This window comes from Somniosus microcephalus, chromosome 5 (assembly GCF_052327205.1).
Source record: "Somniosus microcephalus isolate GS21.2 chromosome 5, FLI_Smic_1.0, whole genome shotgun sequence".
Taxonomy (NCBI): domain Eukaryota; kingdom Metazoa; phylum Chordata; class Chondrichthyes; order Squaliformes; family Somniosidae; genus Somniosus; species Somniosus microcephalus.
Genome location: NC_140991.1, coordinates 23,881,316 through 23,906,027, shown reverse-complemented (window position 1 = coordinate 23,906,027; position 24,712 = coordinate 23,881,316). Strand labels below are relative to the sequence as shown.

Genomic DNA, 24,712 nt, shown 5'->3' with positions numbered 1-24,712 from the left:
GGAGATTTGTTAGACGTGTTCAAAATCTTGAAGGGTTTTGATAGAGTATATAAGGTGAAACTGTTTCCAGTGGCCACAGATTTAAGCTAATTGGCAAATGAACCAGGGTCGACATGGGGAAAAAAATTTACACAGTGAGTTGTTACGAGCTGGAATGCACTACCTGAAAGGGTGGTGGCATCAAGGGGTATGGGGAGAGAGCGGGAATATGGTACTGAGATAGAAGATCGGCCATGATCATATTGAATGGCAAAGCAGGCTCAAAGGGCCGAATGGCCCACTCCTGCTCCTATTTTTCTATGGAAGCAGATTCAACAATAACTTTCAAAAGGGAATTGAACATATACTTGAACAAGAAAAAGTTACTGGGCTATGGGGAACAAGGGAACTGGGACTAATTAGATAGCTCTGGCAGCCTGATTTTCTTCCGCAAGCTTGTCCGCCACCCGGGTGACCCTGGAGAAGGAACACACGGCGACCGCTGGTACGCTTGAGGCCTTCCGCGACAGTGGGCACCGCAGGGACTAGTGTAGTGGATAAGGGTAATAATATTATTTAAGTTTATATATTTTTCTTTGTTTTATGCTTTAGTTCCATCCTTCTAAACAGGGGGCATTTTTGTTGGGTGACACTGGGGCAACCCAATGCCTCCTTATTGGTTAATTAGAAAAGGTATAGCAACCAGGAATAAAATCATTGTGTATCATTTTTAAAAAATGTGCAGCCGCCCTGTTGAGAAATAGGGGCGCGAGTGAGAGTAGTAAATATGCCTTGGTTTCCCAATAGTAAAAATCCCCACTGAAATTGCACAAGTCTTCCGGGCTCCAGCCTACCGATTCCAGCAAAGCCTCACGCGTCACAGCCTCCTTCACCTGTTGATTGGCTCTGCGTTAACGTCAATCACACGAACGTTCCGTGACGTTTGGAAGCCTGGCGCGTCATCCATTTTATGAATGAAACCCCAATCCTCTCACAAAGGGTTTTTACCCGAAACGTTGACTCTATTTTCTCTCCACGGATGTTGCCTGGCCTGCTGAGTTTTTCCAGCATTTTCTGTTGTTATTTCCCAATCCTCTCGGGACGGGCCATTTTTTTTCCTCCTCTCTATCGCTAAATTATAATTGATACATTCAAATATCTCACACAGACACAAAAATCATCGTCTCAAAAAGATGATTTGCCCGGACGGCGTTTCCATAGCAACCAGAAAGCTTGCCAACGCATTTTAAAAAATAAATGTTAGTTTTGTCGGACTATTTTTTTAATGGAAATATATAATTACAGAGACGGGAAATGGGACATCACCTGATCCAAGGCGGGACGATTGACGTCAAACCCTCCTCCTCCGCCCCCGCTGACGTCACACACCGGTGACGTGAGTTCCCGCCCACCCTCCCGCGGGGTGACGTGTGCCGGCCGGCCGGGCTCGAGCGACAGTCGGACGGAGACCGGAGCTGAGCTCAGACGGACATTCCCATCAGGTGAGGCTGGAGATACTGTTCTCCCCCGCTTAACGTTGTACCGTGTTCCTTTCAGGTCCAGGACGCTGGGGTTTGCGGGAGTACCAGCTATATTTGTGGTGGCGGTGATTATTGTGCCTTTTCCCTCCGGCAGCTTCTCTCATTGCCTCTTCCCCCCTCCACCCCCCAACCATCCCAACAGCTCATTTTGCCCCCGGGGTTGTGGGCATCGCTGGCAAAGCCGGCAATTTGTCGCCCATTTCCCCGCACCCGGTTGCCCTTGAGAAAGTTGTGAGAGGTGGCGGGCCTTCACTGAATGTGGCTCAGTGAGTGAAGAAAGAGTGCCTTTCACCACCACCGAACGTCTCAAAGCGCTTTCCAGCCAATGAAGTACTTTTTTTTGAAGTGGAGTCACTTGTTGTAATGTGGGAAACGTGGCAGCCAATTTGCGCACAGCAAGCTCCCACAGACAGCAATCTGATAATGACCAGATAATCTGTTTTTAGTGATGTTGGTTGAGGGATAAGTATTGGCCAATGCACCCGGGAGAACTCCCCCTGCTCTTCTTCGAAATAGCACCATGGGGTCTTTTACATCCACCTGAGAGAGCAGACGGGGCCTCGGTTTAACGTCTCATCCGAAAGACGGCACCTCCGACAGTGCAGCGCTCCCTTCAGCACTGCACTGTTAGTGTCAGCCTAGATTTTTGGAGTTGAACCCACAACCTTCTGACTCAGGCAAGAGTGCTACCCATTAAGCCACAGCTGACGCATCTCTCTCTCTCTCTCTCTCTCTCGCCTCTGAGTCAGACGGTTGTGGGTTCAAGTCCCACTCCCAGAGACTTCAGCACAAAAATTCAGGCTGACTCTCTCCCAGTGCAGTACTGAGGGAGCCTCCGCTGCACTGTCGGAGGTGCTGCCTTTCGGATTAAACTGAGGCCCCGTCTGCGCGCTCAGGTGGATGTAAAAGATCCCACACCATTATTTTGAAGAATATTTATCTTTCAACGGACATCACTAATACATGTTATCTGGTCGTTGCTATTTGTGGGAGCTTGCTGTGCACAAATTGGCTGTTGCGTTTCCTACATTTCCAACAGCGACTACACTTCAAAAAGTGCTTCGTTGGCTGTAAAGCGCTCTGAGGCTGTGAAAGGTGCTATATAAATGCAAGGTCTTTCTTTGATTTCTAATTAAACCGCTGCAGTCCATGTGGTGAAGGTACTCCCACAGTGCCCTCAGGTAGGGAGTTCCAGGATTTTGACATAACAATGATGCAGGAATGATGATTATATGTCTAAAGTCTTGGAAGACAGAAAGACTTGCATTTATATAGCGCCTTTCACGACCACTGGACGTCTCAAAGCGCCTTGTAGCCAATGAAGTACTTTTGAAGTGGAGTCATTGTTGTAATGTGGGAAACGCAGCAGCCAATTTGCGCACAGCAAGGTCCCACAAACAGCAATGTGATAATGGCCAGATAATTTGTTTTTGTTATGTTGGTTGAGGGATAAATATTGGCCAGGACAATATTGGATGTGCGACTTGGAGGTGGTGGTGTTCCCACGCACTTGCTGCCCTTGTCCTCTTAGGTGGTGCGGGTTTGGGCGATACTGTTGAAGTCTTGTCGGGTTGTTGCAGTGCATCCTGTAGATAGTGCACTAGTGGTTGAGGCTGCTGGATATTTAAGGTGGTGGATGGGGTGCCAATCAAACTGGCTGCTTTGTCTTGGATGGTGTCGAGGTTCTTGAGTGTTGTTGGAGCTGCACCCATCCAGGCAAGTGGAGAGTATTCCATCACACTCCTGACTTGTGCCTTGTCGGTGGTGGAGACGCTTTGGAAATACTCAGCATGTTCCTTCATCGTCGCTGGATCAAAGTCCTGGAACTCCCTCCCTAACAGCACTGTGGGAGTACCTTCACCACACGGACTGCAGCGGTTCAAGAAGGCGGCTCACCACCACCTTCTCGAGGGTAATTAGGGATGGGCAATAAACGCTGGGCTTGCCAGCGACGCCCACTTCCCAGGAACAAATAATTAAAAAAATGTCAGGGAGCATCTGTGGAGAGAGAAACGGAGTTGATGTCTCAGTTCTGACAAAAGATCATCGCCCTGAAACCTTAACTCTGTTTCTCTACAGATGCTGCCTGATCTGCTGAGTATTTCCAGCATTTTCTGTTTTTATTTATGATTGGATGATGCTAGCCTATGGGTGAGTGTCAGAAGTAGTTCAGTTGGTAGCATCCTCACCTCAGAAGGTTGTGGGTTCAAGTCCCACTCCAAAGACTTGAGCACAAAAATCTAGGCTGACCAGTGCAGTACTGAGGGAGTGCTGCACTGTCGGAGGTGCCGTCTTTCGGATGAGACGTTAAACCGAGGCCCCGTCTATTGTCTCGGGCGGATCTAAAAGATCTTGTATCGCTATTTCCGAGAAGTGCAGAGGATTTCCCCGCACCCCTCACCGATTTCCTGGCCAATATTTATCTCGCAACTAACATCGGCTAGATTTTAGCTAGAATACTGCGTGCAGTTCTGGTCACCACATTACAGGAAGGATGTGATTGCACTAGAGAGGGTGCAGAGGAGAATGACGAGGATGTTGCCTGGGCTGGGGAATTTTAACTGAGGAAAGATTAGATAGGCTGGGGTTGTTTTCTTTGGAACAGAGGAGGCTGAGGGGAGACCTAATTGAGGTGTATAAAATTATGAGGGGCCTAGATCGAGTGGCTAGGAAGGACCTATTTCCCTTAGCAGAAGGGTCAATAACCAGGGGGCATAGATTTAAAGTAATTGGTCGGAGGTTTAGAGGGGTGTTGAGGAGAAATGTTTTCACCCAGAGGGTGGTGGGGGTCTGGAACTCGCTGCCTGAAAGGGTGGTAGAGGCAGAAACCCTCATCACATTTAAAAAGTACTTGGATATTCACCTGAAGTGATGTAACCTACAAGGCTACGGAGCAAGTGCTGGAAAGTGGGATTAAGGTGGATAGATCCTTGTCGGCCAGCGCGGACAAGATGTGTCGTTCTGTGCTGTAAATTTCTATGATCACATTGCTGTTTCCACACACAAAGAAACAAAAGATGGATCTAGAAGAGGTGTAAATGGGAATAGCAGAATCATCAACAGCTACCGTCCGAAAAAATGGGAGCAGAGGTTATGACCTGAAATTGTTGAACTGTGTGTCCAGAAGGCTGTAAAGTGCCTAATCAAAAGACGAGGTGCTGTTCCTCGAGCTTAAGCATCAACAGTATTTTGCTTTTGTAATAGTTTTTCTGTGTATCCTATCGAATCCCTTTATCATTTAAAAAAAACCGTAACCTTCTAAAGTCAAGGGAATACAAACCAAGTTTGTGCAACTTGTCCTCCGCCCTGTTGTTATTCTGGTGCTTCTGCTCTACCCCCTCCCAGGCCAATATATCTTTCAAGAGGTTTGGTGCCCAAAACTGAACGCAGTACACCAGCTGGGGTCGGAATCGAATAACTAGGGAGGTAGATAGGGCTTTAAACTAAATAAGGGAGGGGGGGGGGGGCAGTCCCGATGGAGAGAAATCTAGAATGCTAAAGAGAAAAGACAAGGAAGCAGTGCAGGATAGTGATTGAGGTAAGGATAACCAGATTGTGTCAGGAAGGGACAATGCATGACGGTGGCTAGGCAATGGCTAACATTTAAGGAACAAAGGCATGAATTGCAACAGTTATACATTCCTTTCTGGCGCAAAAACACAAAAGGAAAAGCGGCCCAACCATGGCTAACAAAAGAAATTAAGGATAGTATTAAATCCAAAGAGGAGTCATATAAAGTTGCCAGAAACAAAAGAGTGCACTAACAAATAGGGTCCGGGTAAGAGAAAATGGTAATAAGACAAATAGGGCCATAGTACAAAAAAATGTTAAGATGTCCAAAAATGTTAGACAAATCTAAAGGCATTGAATCTGAATGCACGAAGCATTCGTAATAAGGTAGATGAATTAATAGATGTAAACGGATACGATATAATTACGATTACGGAGACATGGCTGCAGGGTGACCAAGGCTGGGAGCTGAATATCCAAGGATATTCGATATTTATTTAGGAAGGACAGGCGAAAAGGAAAAGGTGGTGAGGTGACATTGTTAGTAAAGGATGACATCAGAGCAATAGTGAGAAAGGATATTGGCTCAGAAAATCAAGATGTAGAATCAGTCTGGGTGGAGCTAAGAAGCACCGAAGGGCAGAAAACATTGGTGGGAGTTGTCTATCGGCCTCCGAGCAGTAGTGGTAATGTAGGGGATGGCATCAAACAGGAAATTAGAGATGCATGTAACAAGGGTACTACAGTAATCATGGGTGACTTTAATCTACATCTAGACTGGCCAAACCAAATTAGCAATAATACTGTGGAGGATGAATTCCTGGCGTGTGTACGAGATGGTTTTTTAGACCAGTACGTTGAACCAACTAGGGAACAGGCTATCCTAGATTGGGTATTGTGTAATGAGAAGGGTTAATTAATAATCTTGTGCAGAGTCCTTTAGGGAAGAGTGACCATAACATGATAGATTTCTTCATTTAAGATGGAAAGTGAAGAAGTCCAATCCGAAACTAGGGCCCTAAATCTAAACAAAGGAAACTACTGTACGAAGGTATGAGGAGTGAGTTGGCTATGATAGATTGGGGAGCTTCATTAAAAGGCATGACAGTGGTGAGAAGGAGGAATTAAAGGAAATTAGTATTACAGTAGTAAAAAAATAGTGCTGGAGAAATTAATGGGACTGAAAGCTGATAAATTCCCAGGGCCTGATAATCTGCAACCCAGAGTACTAAAAGAGGTAGCCATGGAAATAGTGGATGCATTGGTTCTATAGATTATGGAACAGTTCCTGCAGATTGGAGGGTGGCAAATGTAACCCCACTATTTAAAAAAGGAGGGAGAGAGAAAACAGGGAACTACAGACCGGTTAGCCTAACATCAGTAGTATGGAAAATGCTAGAGACTATTATAAAGGATGTGATAACAGGACACTTAGAAAATATCAACGGGATTAGACAAAGTCAACATGGATTTATGAAAGGGAAATCGTGTTTGACAAACCTACTGGAGTTTTTAAGGATGTAACTGGTAGAATAGATAAGGGAGAACTAGTAGATGTGGTATATTTGGATTTTCAGAAGGCCTTTGATAAAGTCCCACATAAGAGGTTAGTGTGCAAAATTAAAGCACATGGGATTGGGGTAATATACTGGCATGGATTGAAAATTGGTTAACAGACAGGAAACAGAGTAGGAATAAATGGGTCTTTTTCGGGGTGGCAGGCAGTGACTAGTGGGGTACCGCAGGGATCCGTGCTTGGGCCCCAGATATTCACAATATATATCAATGATTTGGATGAGGGAACCAAATTGTAATATTTACAAGTTTGCTGATGACCCGAAACTAGGTGGGATTGTGAGTTGTGAGGAGGATGCAAAGAGGCTTCAAGGCGATTTAGACAAGTTGAGTGAGTGGGCAAATACATGGCAGATGCAGTATGATGTGGATAAATGTGAAGTTATCCACTTCAGTAGGAAAATTAGCTCCTAGAGTATTATTTAAATGGTGATAGTATGGGAAATGTTGATGTACAGAGGGACCTGGGTGTCCTTGTACACCAGTCACTAAGCAAACATGCAGATGCAACAAGCAGTTAGAAAGGCAAATGGTATGTTGGCCTTCATTGCAAGACGATTTGAGTACAGGGGCAAAGATGTCTTACTACAGTTATACAAGGCCTTGGTGAGACCACACCTGGAGTATTGTGTGCAGTTTTGGTCTCCTTACCTAAGAAAGGATATACTTGCCATAGAGGGAGTGCAGCGAAGGTTCACCAGACTGATTCCTGGGATGGCAGGACTGTCGTATGAGGAGAGATTGGGTCGACTAGGCCTGTATTCACTAGAGTTTAGAAGAATGAGAGGGGATCTCATTGAAATGTATAAAATTCTGACCGGGCTAGACAGACTGGATGCAGGGAGGATGTTTCCCCTGGCTGGGGGGGTCTAGAACAAGGGGTCACAGTCTCGGGAAAGGGGTAGAACATTTAGGACTGAGATGAGGAGACATTTCTTCACTCAGAGGGCGGTGAACCTGTGGAATTCTCTACCACAGAAGGCTGTGGAGGCCAAGTCACTGAATATATTTAAGAAGGAGACCGATAGATTTCTAGACGCAAAAGGCGTCAAGGGGTATGGGGAGAGTGGGAATATGGTATTGAGATAGAGGATCAGCCATGATCATATTGAATGGCGGAGCAGGCTCGAAGGGCCGGATGACCGACTCCTGCTCCTATGTTTCTATGTTGTTTTTACGTTTCTATGAATAAGATTCTGTTCAAGTGAAGCACAACCTCTCACTTTCCAGCCTACTTGAGATACAGGCCATATTCCATTAGCTGCTTTGGTTACATTTTGTACCTGTGCAGTGACTTTTAGCGATTTGTGTACATGGACACACAAATCCCTTTGCTCCTCCACAGCTCCTAGTCTCTCACCATTGAAGAAAATCTTCCAATTTGTCCTTCTTGGATCCAAAGTGGATGACCCCACATTGAATTCCAGCTGCCATAGTTTTGTCCATCCACCTAGTCTATCTGTCCCTTTGGAATGTGCTCCTCCCATCCACACAACTTACTGTGCCTCCTAACTTAGTGTCATCTGCAAACTTAAATATACAACTCTCTTATCCTTCATCCAAGGCATTAATATCGATGGTGGAAAGTTGAGTCCCCAGTACAGGTTCGTGGGGAACACCACTTGTCACATTCTGCCAATCCGAATAAACCACTTATCCCCTACTCTGTCTCCTACCTGGTAACCAATTACCACCCCATACCTCTAGGTCACTGTCAATTCATTTGCACACCTTTCCCATAAACCACATGACTTACTGACTGTGTGCCATTAGCAGAAGATTGCCTCAGCCCCCAGGGTTGGGTTTACAGGAAAGCCTCATTATTTGCATGGAACACAATGCATGAATTACTCATTTGCAATTCACAATGACTTGACAAAACTGCCAGCTGTTTCAGCAGCGAACCAAGCGAATTGGAAAATAGAAACCGATGCCTTTTTATTTTTGTTAATCTCTTGTGTGGAACCTCATCAAATGCCGACCACATCTATAGAGACGCCTCTATCCACCATGCAAGTGACTTCCTCAAAAAATCCACTGGATTGGTCAGGCATGGCCTACCCTTCACAAATCCATGCTGACTCTTTGATCAGTTGATGCTTGTCCAAGTGCTTAGTCACTCTGTCTGATAGATTCCAGCAACTTCCCCACAATTCATGTTAAACTGACAGGTTTTTGTCTCATAACGCTCCTGTGAAGCACCGTGGGGATGTTTTACTACGTTAAAGGTGCGCTATAAATACAAGTTGTTGTTGTTGTTAAACTGACAGTCTGTAGTTACCTGGTTTCTCTTTCCTTCCCTTCTATAAATAATGGAGTGACCGTTGCAATTTTCCAATCCAACGGCACAATTTCTGAATCTAGAGAAGGTTTACTAGACTAATACCTGGAATGGGCAGGTTGCCTAATGAGGAAAGGTTGGACAGGCTAGGCTTGTATCCACTGGAGTTCAGAAGAGTAAGGTATGACTTGATTGAAACATATAAGATCCTGAGGGGTCTGCACAAGGTGGATGTGGAGAGGATGTTTCCTCTTGTGGGAGAATCTCGAACTAGGGGTCACTGTTTAAAAATAAGTGGTCGCCCATTTAAGACAGATGAGGAGAATTTTTTTCTCAGAGGGTCGTGAGTCTTTGGCACTCTCTCTTCCTCAGAGGGCGGTGGAAGCAGAGTCTTTCAATATTTTTAAGGCAGAGGTAGATAGATTCTTGATGAGCAAGAGGGGTGAAAGGTTATCTGGGGTAGGCGGGAATGTGGAGTAATCGGATCAGCCGTGATCTTATTGAACGGTGGAGCAGACTCGAGGGGCCGAATGGCCTACTCCTGCTCCTAATTCGTATGTTCGCAAAATTACAATTTTACCATGACGGCCCTTAACACTATGTGGGTTTAGTGTCAATGCCAGTAAGTGGTGTATGAAAATAGTTCTGAGGCCATCGTCTCATGGGACCACTTAAAACTGCAGCGGTGCATGTCTTGCTGCTCTGTGTGAGATGGCACACGCACCCTTTAGAAAATGAATACAAGGCTATCAGTTATAGAGATCGAACAATGATTAGTATTAGGAAAAAAAGAGATCCCAATTTCCCGCCCCCCCCCCCCCCCCACCGCAATCTTGCTGTGACTGACCTTCTTTGGCATCTGTCAGTGATGGAGTTGACCACTCGGAGCCACTTGAGACCAAGTGGGTGATGAGTTTCTGCCTCCTCTCCCTCTCAACATGAGCCTTGGCTCAGTTACTAGCATACTCTCCTCCTGAGTCGGAAGGTTGTGGGTTCAAGTCCTCCTCCAGAAACTTGAGCACAAAAAATCTAGGCTGACGCTCCAGTGTGAGGGAGTGCTGCACTGTTGGTGGTGCCAGCTGTCTTTCGAATGAGGAATTAAACCATCTTCCAGGTGGATGTGAAAGATCCCATGGCCAATATTTATCCCTCAAAAACATCATTAAAATAGATTTTCACATTGCTGTGGGACCTTGCTGTGCACAAGTTGGCTGCCGCATTTCCTACATTACAACAGTGACTACGCTTCAAAACTACTTCATTGGCTGCAAAGCACTTTTGAGACATCTTATTTATAAGTGCAAGTTTTTTCCCTTTGAAGTGACAGTAGGCCTCCTCTCAGCCCCTTGCTATAGTGACATTGACATAATAAAACTCACTACATACTTGGTTTGAGTATAAAGCAAGGCTTTAATCAACTTGTTTCAGAACATGGAGGTCTAGTTGTACTTCACTAGTTCCTTGTCTTACAAAATATCCCTGGCAAGCTGGGGCCGACGCCCGAGTATTTATACTCCAAGGACGGCGCCACCAGCTGGCCATCCAGTGTTATTTCACGAGTAGTTTCTTGATGAGTGATGAGATTTATAACAGACATGACTTAAGAGCCCCAACCCATTGGAATAGGAATTGAAGCTGTATCCTGTTGCTCAAAAAGATATATTTTACACATCTAGCAGAGTAAGAATCTAATTTATTCTGCTTTTGAGGTTAGTCAGTCTCGACTCTTTTTTTCTCAAATTTAACTGGCAACTCTCCACTTTGGTTTCTGTTTTCCAATTTGTTTTGTTCACTGAGGAAACAGCTAGCAGTTTTGCCATGTCATCGTGAATTGCCCACGAGTAATTCATGAATTGTGTTCCTTGTTCCCTGGAAATAATGAGGCTTTCCTGTAAACCAGACCCAAGGGCTGAAGGCTGATGCAATCCCCTGCTAATGACACAGTTAGTACATCGTGTGGTTTACGGGAAGGATGTGCAAATACTTTCAGCTTGGATTGCAAATCATTTGCAGGCTATGACATCAAATCGAAATTGAGCTTATTCATTTGCTTAAGGAAGTTTATCGTACTTCCTTGAAATGTATCTTTTTGTAGAAAGGGAGGAGGAGAGTCTGTCAGAGCTTTGGCTGTAGGAGTCAGTTTTCATAGGTGGGAAGGTGATTGACTGACTGAAAATGTAATGCCTCCCCCTTTCTGCTTCATAGAAATGTAACCCTTTACTTGGTAACTTAAGGGTAGCTTTTGTGTGTTTGTAGCTATTATTTGGCTGATGCTAGCATCTCCCACAAAACGGACTTTTAACTGCTTCGATTAACTTTAATCTTCATTTTTGCAGCCATCATGTCTTCAAGCAATGTGAGCCTGCTTCCTGTGCTTACCCCAGAAGATGACCAAACCTCCAAGCTTATTCGAAAATCCAAGGAGTCGCCATTTGTTCCTGTTGGTAAGCTGCTTTCCATATCTACTTTTATCATAATCCCCATTTTACCAATTGCTGTACATAAATCCTTGTATTCCAAGTGACTGACCACGATTTAAATGCTATGAATAGAAATGAGACAGCAGCAGCCAAGACCAAGCATGTAAATATTTTCCTTTTTTAGCTTCTAGAATTCTGTGGCCATTCAGTTGGATATAATTTGTTTCTAAAGTCTTGAAAGAAAACAGTGTTTCAGTGACTCAAATTGTGGCACATGGCAACTGGTTAACAATGGAAACGTATTCAAATTTAATCAGGGTTTGTTTTATTCATTCACGGGATGTGGGTGTCGCTGGCAAGGCCAGCATTTATTTCCCATCTCTAATTGCCCTTGAGAAGATGGTGGTGAGCCTCCTTAGTGTCTCACTAGGCCATTTCAGAGGGCACTTGGGAGTCAACCACGTTGCTGTGGGTCTGAAGTCACGTGTAGGCCAGACCGGGTAAAGATGGCAGATTTCCTTCACTAAAGGACATTAGTGAACCAGGTGGAGTTTTTAACGACAGTCCGGTAGTTTCATGGACAGCTTTTTATTCCAGATTTATTTAATTAACTGAATTTAAATTCCTCAACTGCCATGGTGGGATTTGAACTCGCGTCTCCGGATCGTTAGTCCAGCCCTCTGGATTACTGGTCCAGTAACATTACCGCTATGCTACCGTTCCTGGTTGGACTGGCTATTTACAACAACAACTTGTATTTATATAGTGCCTTTAATGTAGTAAAACATCCCAAAGCGCTGCACAGGAGTATTTTAAGACACAAAATTTGACACCGATCCACATAAGGATAAATTAGGGCAGGTGACCAAAAGCTTGGTCAAAGAGGTCGGTTTTAAGGAGTGTCTTAAAGGAGGAAAGAGAGGTAGCGAGGCGGACAAGTTTAGGCAGGGAAGTCCAGAGCTTAGGGCCGAGGCAACAGAAGGCACGGCCACCAAAGGTTGAGCGATTATAATCAGGGATGCTCAAGAGGGCAGAATTAGAGGAGCGCAGATATCTCTGGTGGGGGGGGTTGTGGGGCTGGAGGAGATTACAGAGATAGGGAGGGGCGAGGCCATGGAGGGATTTGAAAACAAGGATGAGAATTTTGAAATCGAGGCGCTGCTTAACCGGGACCCAATGTAGGTCAGCGAGCACAGGGGTGAACGGAACTTGGTGTGAGTTAGTTCACGGGCAGCCGAGTTTTGGATGACCTCAAGTTTACATAGGGTGGAATGTGGGAGGCCAGCCAGGAGTGTGTTGGAATAGTCAAGTCTAGAGGTAACAAAGGAATGGATGAGGGTTTCAGCAGCGGATGAGCTGAGGCAAGGGCGGAGACAGGCGATGTTACGGAGATGGAAGTAGGCGGTCTTTGTTATGCTGTGGATATGTGGTCGGCAGCCTTGCAGGTTACAGAAAAGGTCCAGTCATAACCAATGCCTTATGTGCCAGGAAAGTCCGGTGCAAATACAACTAACTTTTATGCTTTACATCAGGCATTGATATGTACAAAAGCTACAGATGTACAGTACGATATGTATATAAAACAGCATTGCCTGATGGCAAAATTACACTGGAAATATTAAACTAACTTCTCTCTTTATAAGAACATAGGAAATAGGAGCAGGAGTAAGCCATCTGGCCCTTCGAGCCTGCTCCGCCATTCAATAAGATCATGGCTGATCTTCGACCTCAACTCCACTTTCCCGCCCAATGTGCAAAGCATTACAGGAACTGGCTTGCAGAGTTCCATGATTGTTTTAAAAATATGGATTTGAAAAATAGCAATATTCCTTTTTCTATGTTCTAGGGATTGCTGGGTTTGCAGCTGTGGTAGCCTATGGACTCTACAAACTGAACAATAGAGGGAACAAAAAAATGTCTCTGCATCTTATCCATATGCGTGTGGCAGCTCAAGGATGTGTGGTGGGAGCCATGACTATAGGTAATCTATTACCTCTAATATTTGTAAGATCTCTTAAGTGCAACACGTTTATAATCAGCAATGTCACAAAATCATGCTCTTTGGACATTTCAGACGATTGTGCCTTTGCTGCATAAATATCCAACTCCAGTTATGCAAAAATGCAAAACTCATCTTTTCCAACACCTCATTCTCCTGAAGGGGTAGACTGATGGCTGGATAGGAAGGAACTATTTCCCCTAGCAGAGAGGTCAATAACCAGGGGGCATAGATTTAAAGTAATTGGTCGGAGGATTAGCGGGGAGTTGAGGAGAACTTTTTTCACCCAGAGGGTGGTCGGGGTCTGGAACTCACTGCCTGAAAGGGTGGTAGAGGCAGAAAAGCTCATCGCATTTAAAAAGTACTTGGATATGCACTTGAAGTGCCGTAAGCTACAAGGCTGCGGGATTAGACTGGATCGCTCTCTTTCGGCCGGCACAGACACGATGGGTCGAATGGCCTCCTGTGCCGTAAATTTCGATGATACAGGCACTTGCCGTTCTTCTGTGTCTGAGCCTAGACTATGTTAGATTATTTGAGTGGGGAAAGGCAAGCCTGACCCTCAAAAGCCCAGTATTCATGCATGTTCCACTCTAGCCCACCTCTTGTCCAACCTAGGCCAATTAATTGTGTGCCGACCACCCCTCCCCATCTTGGATCTGCTAACTCAGTGTAAATTGGGTTTACCTTTGCTTTTAAACACACTTGAGGATTTACATTGTCAACTTTACTTCAGGATATTTCTGTACTTGTCACTTTATAATTCTACGTCTTTGTGTAAAAGCATAAGTTAGGAAAGTAGCTATACTTTAATGTTTTGGATTAAATTTTTTGGAGCTCTGAATTTTTCAAGTTAATTTCTAGATTGTGTAGAAATTGCAACACACAGGCCATTCATTCCAATCAGTCAGTGTTAATGTTTAGCCTCCACGTCATCAGTAGTCCTAATCCCATGTACAATGTTTCCATATTCCTTTATTTCCCCCCCCCCCCCCCACCCCCTTTCCATCAACCACCTATCTAACCTATTCTTAAATGTTAACATGATCCCTACTTCAGTCACTAATCCTGGTAATGCATTCCACGGCCTCACAACCCTCTAGAATTGTGTGTATTTCAATTTTGACTAGTTAAGGATAACTTGATGAGATTGAGAGTTGATGAATAATAACCTATGTATTTTACTATTGCAGGAGTTCTCTACTCGATGTACAAAGAATATGTCGTGAAGCCCAGGGAACAGAAAAACGCTCTGCTTCAAAAATGAATCTAGATTTGTGTACTGTCCCTCTAGGAATGTAAAATTTTAGGCTTTAGTGTACCACACAGAGGTGATCAGGATTTTTCCTTTCACCTTGTAGAGGCACTCTTCAGATATTTAAAACTTACTTTAGACTTAATTTGTGTTCAGACAATGTGATGCCCCCTTTGCACGGTCGTACTTTACAAGCCTTTTGTAAAGAAGAACTGATTCATTCTATATTGGGGAGATGTAATTGGACCTTCGAGTACTTCAAGTCTGTTTGTCATATTGGCTTGTTCGGAGGGTGTTAGCTGAGTAGGAAGACTTACTCCCACTATCCAATTGACTGGTTGTAAGGAGCTACAGTACTTCGGATCACATTACATTTTATCTTTTTGTCTGCTGCATTTCATGTCTGTAAAATACTTGCGTTTCCTGCCCCAATTCAAATGGTCTTGAGACGACACATCATTTAAGGTAGCAAAAGGTATCCAATGCCACTTTTGGCCCAATGTTATAAAGCTGTTAGATTTTTCCTTGTACTGGTAATGGTTTGTAAATATTTTAAAGCAGCGGTGCCCTGGTACTGCGCGGTTATGTTTGTAATGCCCAGGCAGGGGAACAGTAAGCTGTTGATATTTTCCAACACAAATTGAAGATACCCATTTCTCATTGTGTTGCAATCTTTTAATTTTAAAGCATGCTGCTTATTCGTGGTGCTGGATTGTGCTCTTGCTGTCCTGCTACGTCACAAGAACTCATGAGCACACAGTACAACTGTTAATGGGCTGGTGATCCTTCCAGCATTGTTTCTTCACAAGCAGTCATCGGCCTCTTCTATCCAGATATTGCTTTAACTTGGAACAACTAGGGGATGGTGATTTTACTGCAAGATCTTCTACAACTTAAAAGGTTTTAAGCATCATTATTTTCATAAAGTGCTTGAAGGGGTATAAAAATCTTAATGCTACATCATTTTCTTGAATCTCAATTTGAAAAGCTGCAGAAAGTGCTGGGACTTACCCAGTTGTGGGTGTATTAGCATCTGTCAAGACAAGACCGGTTAACATTTTGGGAGTAGACCCTTTGTCACAATGTTTAAGAAACCTTCTAGAATCTGTTGTGACAACTTAAACTCTGCACATTAAGTTCTTGCACGAACCTGGGAAAAGTTGTCATTTCCAACTTTTTTAAAAGGGCACCGTTTGTTTGAAGTACTTCTGCTCTGAATTCCAGTTGTTTGAGCAACAATTATTTCCTCACTATTTGTTTTTCTTCACATTATTGGAAGACGTTAGTCTCCAGTACATTCTGGATTCTGCAGCCGCCTTGATATTAGTGTACAGGGCGAGTTCACTTTAAATTGCACAAACCTGGTAGTGTTTTGAATTTGAAATAATACCAGAAAATGATGGGCATGCACAGCAGGCTGGACTTTTATTTCTGCATTGAAGCAGGGCTTTGATGGGTTTAAGCCTGTAACTTTGCACCTAGGTTTTAACCTTAGTGGTGGAAAAACTTTAACTGCAACTAGATTAAATTGGAAATAACAACAGAAAATGCTGGAAAAACTCAGCAGGCCAGGCAACATCCGTGGAGAGAAATTAGAGTCGACATTAAGGGTGAATCCTTTTTCAAAACTGGAAAGGAAATGAAATAGATCGAAGGCGGGGCTGCGATAGAACAAAAGAAGTGAAGAGACATTGAGGTATTCAAAACCAGACGAGATGGTAATAGGACAGTGGAGACAAAAGACGGCTCAGATTAGGTGTGAAGTGTACTGGCAGGATGAGAGACAGCTGCCATGTGGGAGAGGAAAAAAAGGAAAAGGGGGGGGAAGAGGGAAAACCCAAAACAAAGGGGTGGAAAAAAAATATAAGTAAAAATGTAATAGGGGCTGAGGTTATGATCTGAAATTGTTGAACTCAATATTGAGTCCGGAAGGCTGCAAAGTGCCTAATCGGAAGATGAGGTATTTTGCTATCGTACTAGATTAAATTGGAGTTAGCGTGTGAATGTGCAATGGATTACATATTACTTTAACCATATTTGTTTTTCATGGTTCTCACTCCAGATGAGAAGCTTGATAGGTCTACTTAATTATGTCAACACATGATTGCATGGGCAATCTGTTCATCTTTCAGGTTCCAATGGGACTCGGCTACATCTTTTAACAATGTAATTTTCAGAGTTAACCTCAAGATGAGTTGCAGTCTCAAATTGCAATAACCATCTGCTACTGTATTTGAAAAATGCCTGTTTAGCTTAAACAGATATATTTATTCATTATATTTGTATCACTCCCATTTTCACTGGAGATATTATTGTATAATGATGAAATAAAAGTGGCTTTTGCTGTTCTTCTGTGATTTTTTTTTCTTTTAAATAAAAACATCAATGCAAGAAGAAAAACTGGCCTGGGATTTGAAGAGGCTCGGTTGGTGGTAATCGGCATCAAATTCCAGCTCCGGTCTAACTTGAGTACATAAACCAGGCTCACATTCCACTACAGTAACAAATAATGTGTTTATATGCTGCTTTTCCTGATGTCCCAACATAATCACTTTCTGAAGTGTCATTGTTACATTGACATATCTATTACTGTATATAAAGAAAAAGAAAGACTTGCATTTATATAGCACCTCAGGATGTCCCAAAGTGCTTTACAGCCAATGCAGTACTTTTGGAGTGGAGTCACTGTTGTAATGTTAGAAATGTGGCAGCCAATTTGCACACAGCCAAACCACATGTGATAATGACCAGATAACCTGTTTGTGATGTTGATTGAGGGATATATATTGCATAAGACACCAGGGAGAACTCCCCTACTCTTCAATATAGTGCCATAGGATCTTTTACGTCCACCTGAGAAAATGGGGCCTCGGTTTAACATCTCATCTGCAAGACGGCACCTCTGACAGTGCAGCACTCCCTCAGCACTGCACTAGAGTGTCAGTCTAGATTTTCGTGCTCAAGTCTCGAGTGGGACTTCCCACAAGTGTGCTACCAACTGAGCCACAGCTGACACAGTAAAACATGACATACAATTTCAAAAAAACACCCATAAACAGAAATTGAGATAGGAGTAGGCCATTCGGCCCCTTGAGCTCGCTCCGCCATTCAATGAGATCATGGCTGATCATCCACATTCAGTACCCTGTCCCTGCTTTCTCCCCATATCCCTTGATCCCTTTAGCCTTAATAAATATATCTAACTCCTTCTTGAATATATTTAATGAATTGGCCTCAACGGCCCTGTGTGGCAGAGAATTCCACAGGTTCGCCACTCTCTGGGTGAAGAAATTCCTCCTCATCTCTGTCCTAAATGGCTTACCCCTTATCCTTAGACTGTGACCCCTGGTTCTGGACTCCCCCGCCATCGGGAACATCCTGCATCTAGTCTGTCTAGTCCTGTTAGAATTTTATAAGTTTATGTGAGATCCCCTCTCGTTCTTCTAAACTCTAGCGAATATAAGCCTAATCGACCCAATCTCTCCTCATACGTTATTCCTGCCATCCTAGGTATCAGTCTGGTGAATCTTTGCTGCACTCTCCATGGCAAGAACATCCTTCCTCAGATAAGGCGACCAAAACTGCACACAATACTCAAGATGTGGTCTCCCCAAGGCCCTGTACAACTGCAGCAAGCCATCCTTGCTCCTGTACTTGAATCCTCTGGCTATGAAGGCCAACATACCATTTGCTGCCTTCTGCACCTGCATGCTTACCTTCAGCGACTGGTGCACAAGGTCTCATTGCACTTCCCCTTTTCCCAATCTATTGCCGTTCAGATAATAATCTGTCTTCCTGTTTTTGCCACCGAAGTGGATAACCTCGCATTTATCCACATTGGGCAGATGCATAGCAAATGCAGTATAATCACCCAACCTGTCCAAATCGTACTGGAGTTTCTCTGCATCCTCCTCACAGCGCACACGCCCACCCAGCTTTGTGTCGTCTGCAAACTTGGAGATATTACATCTAGTTCCCTTGTCTAGATCATTTATATATATTGTGAATAGCTGGGGTCTTAGCACCGATCCCTGCGGTACCCCACTAGTCACTGCCTGCCACTCGGAAAAAGACCCATTTATTCCAACTCTTTGCTTTCTGTCTGCCAACCAGTTCTCTATCCAAGACAGTACGTTACCCCCAATCCCATGTGCTTTACATGCTAATCTCTTATGTGGGACCTTATCGAAAGTCCAAATACACCACATCCACTGATTCTCCCTTATCTATTCTACCAGTTACATCCTCAAAAAATTCCAGTAGATTAGTCAAGCATGATTTACCTTTTGTAAATCCATGTTGACTTTGTCCGATCCTGTCACTGTTTTCCAAGTGCTCTGCTATTACATCTTTTATAATGGACTCTAGCATTTTCCCCACTACCGATGTCAGGCTTACCGGTCTATAATTCCCTGTTTTTTCTCTACCACCCTTTTTAAATAGTGGGGTTACATTAGCTATCCTCCAATCCATGGGAACTGTTCCAGAGGCTATAGAATTTTGGAAGATGACCAGCAATGCATCTACTATTTTTAGGGCCACTTCGTTAAGTACCCTAGGATGTAGATTATCAGGCCCTGGGGATTTATCGGCCTTCAATCCGTTCAATTTCCCTAATACCATTTCCCTACAAATACTGATTTCATTCAGTTCCTCCCTCTCATTAGACCCTATGTTCCCCAACATCTCTGGAAGGTTATTTGTATCCTCCTTTGTGAAGACAGAACCAAAGTATGTATTTAATTGGTCTTCCATTTCTTTGTTCCCCATTATAAATTCCCCTGATTCTGACTGCAAGGGACCTACACTTGACTTCACCAATCTTTTTCTCTTCACATATCTATAGAAGCTTTTACAGTCAGTTTTTATGCTCCCTGCAAGCTTATTCCATTAATCTATTTTCCCCCTCTTAATTAATCGCTTTGTCCTCTTTTGCTGAATCCTAAACTGCTCCCAATCCTCAGGTTTGCTGCTTTTTCTGGCCAAATTATATGTCCTCTCCTTGGATCTTGTGCTATCCCTAATTTCCCTTGTTAGCCACGGTTGAGTCACCTTTTTTGTTTTATTTTTATGCCAAACAGGGATGAACAAATTCTGTAGTTCATCCATGAGATCTTTAACTGTTTGCCATTGCCTATTCACCCTTTAAGTAACATTCCCCAATCCATCCTAGCCAACTCGTGCCTCATACCATCGTAGTTTCCTTTATTTAAATTCAGGACTGTAGTCTCTAACTACTTCACTTTCCATTTTAATGAAGAATTTGATCATATTATGATCGCTCCTCCCCAAGGGGCTGCGCACAACAAGATTGCTAATTAATCCTTTCTCATTACATAATACCCAGTCTAAGATGGCCTGATCTCTAGTTGGTTCCTCGACATATTGGTCCAGGAAACCATCCCCTATACACTCTAGGAAATCCTCCTCCACGGTATTGTTACTAATTTTGTTAGCCCAATGTATATGTAAATTAAAGTCACCCATGATAACTGTTGTTCCCTTATTGCACGTGTCTCTAATTTCCCATTTAATGCCATCCCCAACCTCAGCATTACTCTTTGGGGGTCTGTATACAACTCCCACTAATGTTTTCTGCCCTTTGATATTTCTCAGCTCTGCCCATACAGATTCCACATCATCAGAGCTAATATCCTTCCTTACTATTGTGTTACTCTCCTCTTTAACCAGCAATGCTACCCCACCTCCTTTTCCTTTTTTCCTGTCCTTCCTGAATATTGAATACCCCTGGATGTTAAATTACCAGTCTTGGTCACCCTGGAGCCATGTCTCCGTAATCCCAATTATATCATATCCGTTTACATCTATTTGCGCTGCTAATTCATCCACCTTATTACGAATGCTCCTCGCATTAAGACACAAAGTCTTCAAGCTTGATTTTTTAATACTCTTAGTCCTTTTAGAATTCTTATTTACTGTGGCCCGGTTTGATTTACACCCTTGATTTCTCTGCCTGCCACTTTTGCTTTTCTCCTTCCTGTCTTTTGTTTCTATCCTTGCTTCCCTTTCCTCTGTCTCCTTGCACAGGTTCCCAACCCCCTGCCATTTTAGTTTAAACCCTCCCCAACAGCACTAGCAAACATTGGTTCTGGTCCCGCCCAGGTGCAAACCGTCCAGTTTGTACTGGTCCTACCTCTCCCAGAACTGGTTCCGATGTCCCAGGAATTTGAATCCCTCCTCTTTGCACCATTCCTCTAGCCACGTATTCATCTGAAATATCCTTCTATTTCTACTCTGACTAGCACGTGACACTGGTAGCAATCCTGAGATTACTACCTTTGAGTTCCTATTTTTTAATTTACCTCCTAACTCCCTATATTCAGCTTTTAGGACCTTATTCTGTTTCTTACCTATATAGTTGGTACCTATATGCACCACGACAACTGGATGTTCACCGTCCCCCTCCAGAATGCCCTGCAGCCACCCCGAGACACCCTTGACCCTTGCCCCAGGGAGGCAACATACCATCCTGGAGTCTCGTTTGCGGCCGCAGAAATGCCTAGCTATTCTCCTTACAATAGAATCCCCTATCACTATAGCTCTCCCGCTCTTTTTCCTCCCGTCCTGTGCAGCAGGACCACCCATGGTGCCAGGAAGTTGGCTGTTGCTGCCTTCCCCTGATAAGCCATCTCCCTCAACAATATCCAAAGTGGTATATCTGTTTGAAAGGGGGATGGCCACAGGGGACCCCTGCACTGCCTGCCTGCGCCTACTACTCTGCCTGGTGGTCACCCATTCCCTTCCTGCCTGTGCAGCCTTTACCTGCGGTGTGACCAACTCCCTAAACGTGCTATCCACGATGTCCTTAGCATCGTGAATGCTCCAGTATGTATCCATTCGTAGCTCCAGCGCCGCAATGCGGTCTGTCAGTAGCTGCAGCTGGATACACTTCCCACACACATGGTCGTCAGGGACACAGGAAGTGTCCCTGATTTCCCACAGAGTACAGGAAGAGCATGCCACGGGGCCGAGCTGTCCTGCCATGAATTATCCTTTAATTAATTCAAATTAAATTAAATCAAATCAATACCACTAATTACACTACAATTAAATGATATACTCAAGGGCCCTTGTTTACTAGCACTCCCCGCTACACAACCCTAGAAACTTTAAACCACAAAAATTAAGTTTGGAAAAAAGCGAGAAAGAGAGAAATACTCACCAACCAATCACTTACCTGCTTTCTAGTGACGTCACACTTCGATTACTTTTTACTTCTCGCTGCTGCCACCAGTGAGTCTGGGCCACTCTCTCTCCCTGCTCGTTAACTCCTCGGTCTCTGCACTCAGTCTCCACCCAGGGCCGCTCTCGCTGCTGCCGCCGGTGTGTCTGGGCCACGCTCGCTCCCCGTTCTTTAACTCCTCGGTCTCCACGCTCAGTCTCCACCCAGGGCCCCTCTCGCTGCTGCCGCCGGTGTGATAAATAATTTAATCTGTTAACAGTTGTGTGGGTTGAAGGAACAATATTGGCCAGGACACTGGAAGAACCTTTTGCTCTTCAAATTGTACCATGGAATCTATTATTTGCTAAGCATTACTGCGGGACTGCTGCATTATCTTGGAGCATAAACACTGGCATGGTCTGTTGAGCCGAATGGTCTGTTTCGGTGCTGTAAATACTTTGTAATACTTTAGTTTCCCAGTCTCTATTAGGATGGAATCATAGATAACTGCATAAGGATAATTAAAGTCCCCCATTATCACTACTCTAATGTTCTTGCATCTTTCTGCAATTTGCCTGCAGATTTTCTCCTCTATCTCCTTCGCATTATTTTGTGGCCTATAGTATACACCCAGCAGAGTAATAGCTCCAGGGGTATTCGATATTCAGGAAAGATAGGCAAAAAGGAAAGGGAGGTGGGGTAGCATTACTGGTTAAAGAAGGGATTAATACAATTGTAATGAAGGATATTAGCTCTGATGATGTGGAATCTGTGTGGGTAGAATTGAGAAATACTAAGGAGAGAAAAACATCAGTGGGAGTGGTATATAGACCTCCCAACAGTAAGGCGGAGGTTGGGGATGGCATTACAAGGGAAATTAAAGAAGCGTGCAATAAGGGCACAGCAGTCATCATGGGTGACTTTAATCTACATATAGATTGGGCCAACCAAATTAGTAACAACACTGTGGAGGAGGAATTCCTGGAGTGTGTACGGGATGGTTTCTTGGACCAATATGTCGAGGAACCAACCAGAGATCAGGCCATCTTAGACTGGGTATTATGTAATGAGAAAGGATTAATTAGCAATCTTGTTGTACGAGGCCCCTTGGGTTGGAACGATCATATTATGATCGAATTCTTCATTAAGATGGAGAATGAAGTAGTTGACTCAGAGACTAGGGTCCTCAATTTAAATAAAGGAAACTACGATGGTCTGAGGAGCGAGTTGGGTAGGATTGATTGGGGAATGGCACTCAAAGGGTTGACGGTGGATAAGCAATGGCAAACATTCAAAGACCGAATGGATGAGCTACAGAATTTGTTCATCCCAGTTTGGCATAAAAATAAAACAAAAAAGGTGACTCAACTGTGGCTAACAAGGGAAATTAGGGATAGCATAAGATCCAAGGAGACGACATATAAATTGGCCAGAAAAAGCAATAATCCTGAGGATTGGGAGCAGTTTAGGATTCAACAAAGGAGGACAAAGGGATTAATTAAGAAAGGGAAAATAGAATATGAGAGTAAGCTTGCGTGGAACATAAAAACTGACTGTAAAAGCTTTTATAGATATGTGAAGAGAAAAAAATTGGTGAAGTCAAGCGTAGGTCCCTTACAGTCAGAATCAGGGCAATTTATAATGGGAAACAAAGAAATGGCGGACCAACTAAATTCATACTTTGGTTCTGTCTTCACAAAGGAGGACACAAATAACCTCCCAGAGATGCCGGGGAACATAGGGCCTGATGAAAGGGTGGAACTGAAAGAAATCAGTATTTGTAGGGAAATGGTGTTAGGAAAATTGATGGGACTGAAGGCCGATAAATCCCCAGGGCCTGATAATCTACATCCCAGGGTACTTAAGGAAGTGGCCCTAGAAATAGTAGATGCATTGCTGGTCATCTTCCAGAACTCGATAGACTCTGGAACAGTACCCATGGATTGGAGGGTAGCTAATGTTACCCCACTATTCAAAAAAGGTGGTAGAGAAAAAGCGTGGAATTATACACTGGTAAGCCTGACATCGGTAGTGAGGAAAATGCTAGAATCTATTATAAAAGATGTAATAGCAGAGCACTTGGTAAGCAGTGACAGGATCGGACAAAGTCAACATGGATTTACAAAAGGTAAATCATGCTTGACTAATCTACTGGAATTTTTTGAGGATGTAACTGGTAAAATAGATAAGGGAGAACCAGTGGATGTGGTGTATTTGGACTTTCAGAAGGCTTTCGATAATGTCCCACATAAGAGATTAGCGTGCAAAATTAAGGCACATGGGATTGGGGGCAAGGTATTGACTTGGATAGAGAACTGGTTGGCGGACAGAAAGCAAAGAGTTGGAATAAACGGGTCGTTTTCCGAGTGGCAGGCAGTGACTAGTGGGGTACCGCAAGGATCGGTCCTAGGACCCCAGCTGTTCACAATATATATTAATGATCTGGACGAGGGAATTGGATGTAATATCTCCAAATTTGCAGACGACACAAAGCTGGGTGGGAGGGTAAGCTGTGAGGAGGATGTCGTGAAACTCCAGTACGATTTGGACAGGTTGGGTGATTGGGCAGAAACATGGCAAATGCACTATAATGTGGATAAATGTGAGGTTATCCACTTTGGTGGCAAAAACAGGAAGGCAGATTATTCTTTGAATGGCAATAGATTGGGAGAAGGGGAAGTGCAAAGAGACCTGGGTGTTCTTGTGCATCAGTCGCTGAAGGTAAGCATGCAGGTGCAGCAGGCGATTAAGAAGGCAAATGGTATGTTGGCCTTCGTAGCAAGAGGGTTCGAGTACAGGAACAAGGATGTCCTGCTACAGTTGTACAGGGCCTTGGTGAGACCGCACCTTGAGTATTGTGTGCAGTTTTGGTCGCCTTACCTGAGGAAGGACGTTCTTGCCATGGAAGGAGTGCAGCGAAGATTCACCAGGCTGATACCTGGGATGGCAGGAATGACGTATGAGGAGAG

At 43.9% G+C, this 24,712-nt stretch overlaps 1 protein-coding gene across 1 annotated transcript; it reads left to right on the top strand.

Annotated features, from left to right (window-relative positions):
- The first annotated feature begins 1,341 nt into the window (after positions 1-1,341).
- Positions 1,342-16,908, top strand: higd1a (HIG1 hypoxia inducible domain family, member 1A). The gene is made up of 4 exons (XM_085987442.1): positions 1,342-1,481; positions 11,223-11,330; positions 13,153-13,287; positions 14,499-16,908. The coding sequence occupies exons 2-4, from the start codon at positions 11,228-11,230 to the stop codon at positions 14,570-14,572; spliced, it is 312 nt and encodes a 103-aa protein (XP_085843568.1). The 5' UTR covers positions 1,342-1,481; positions 11,223-11,227; the 3' UTR covers positions 14,573-16,908.
- The last annotated feature ends 7,804 nt before the right edge of the window (positions 16,909-24,712 follow it).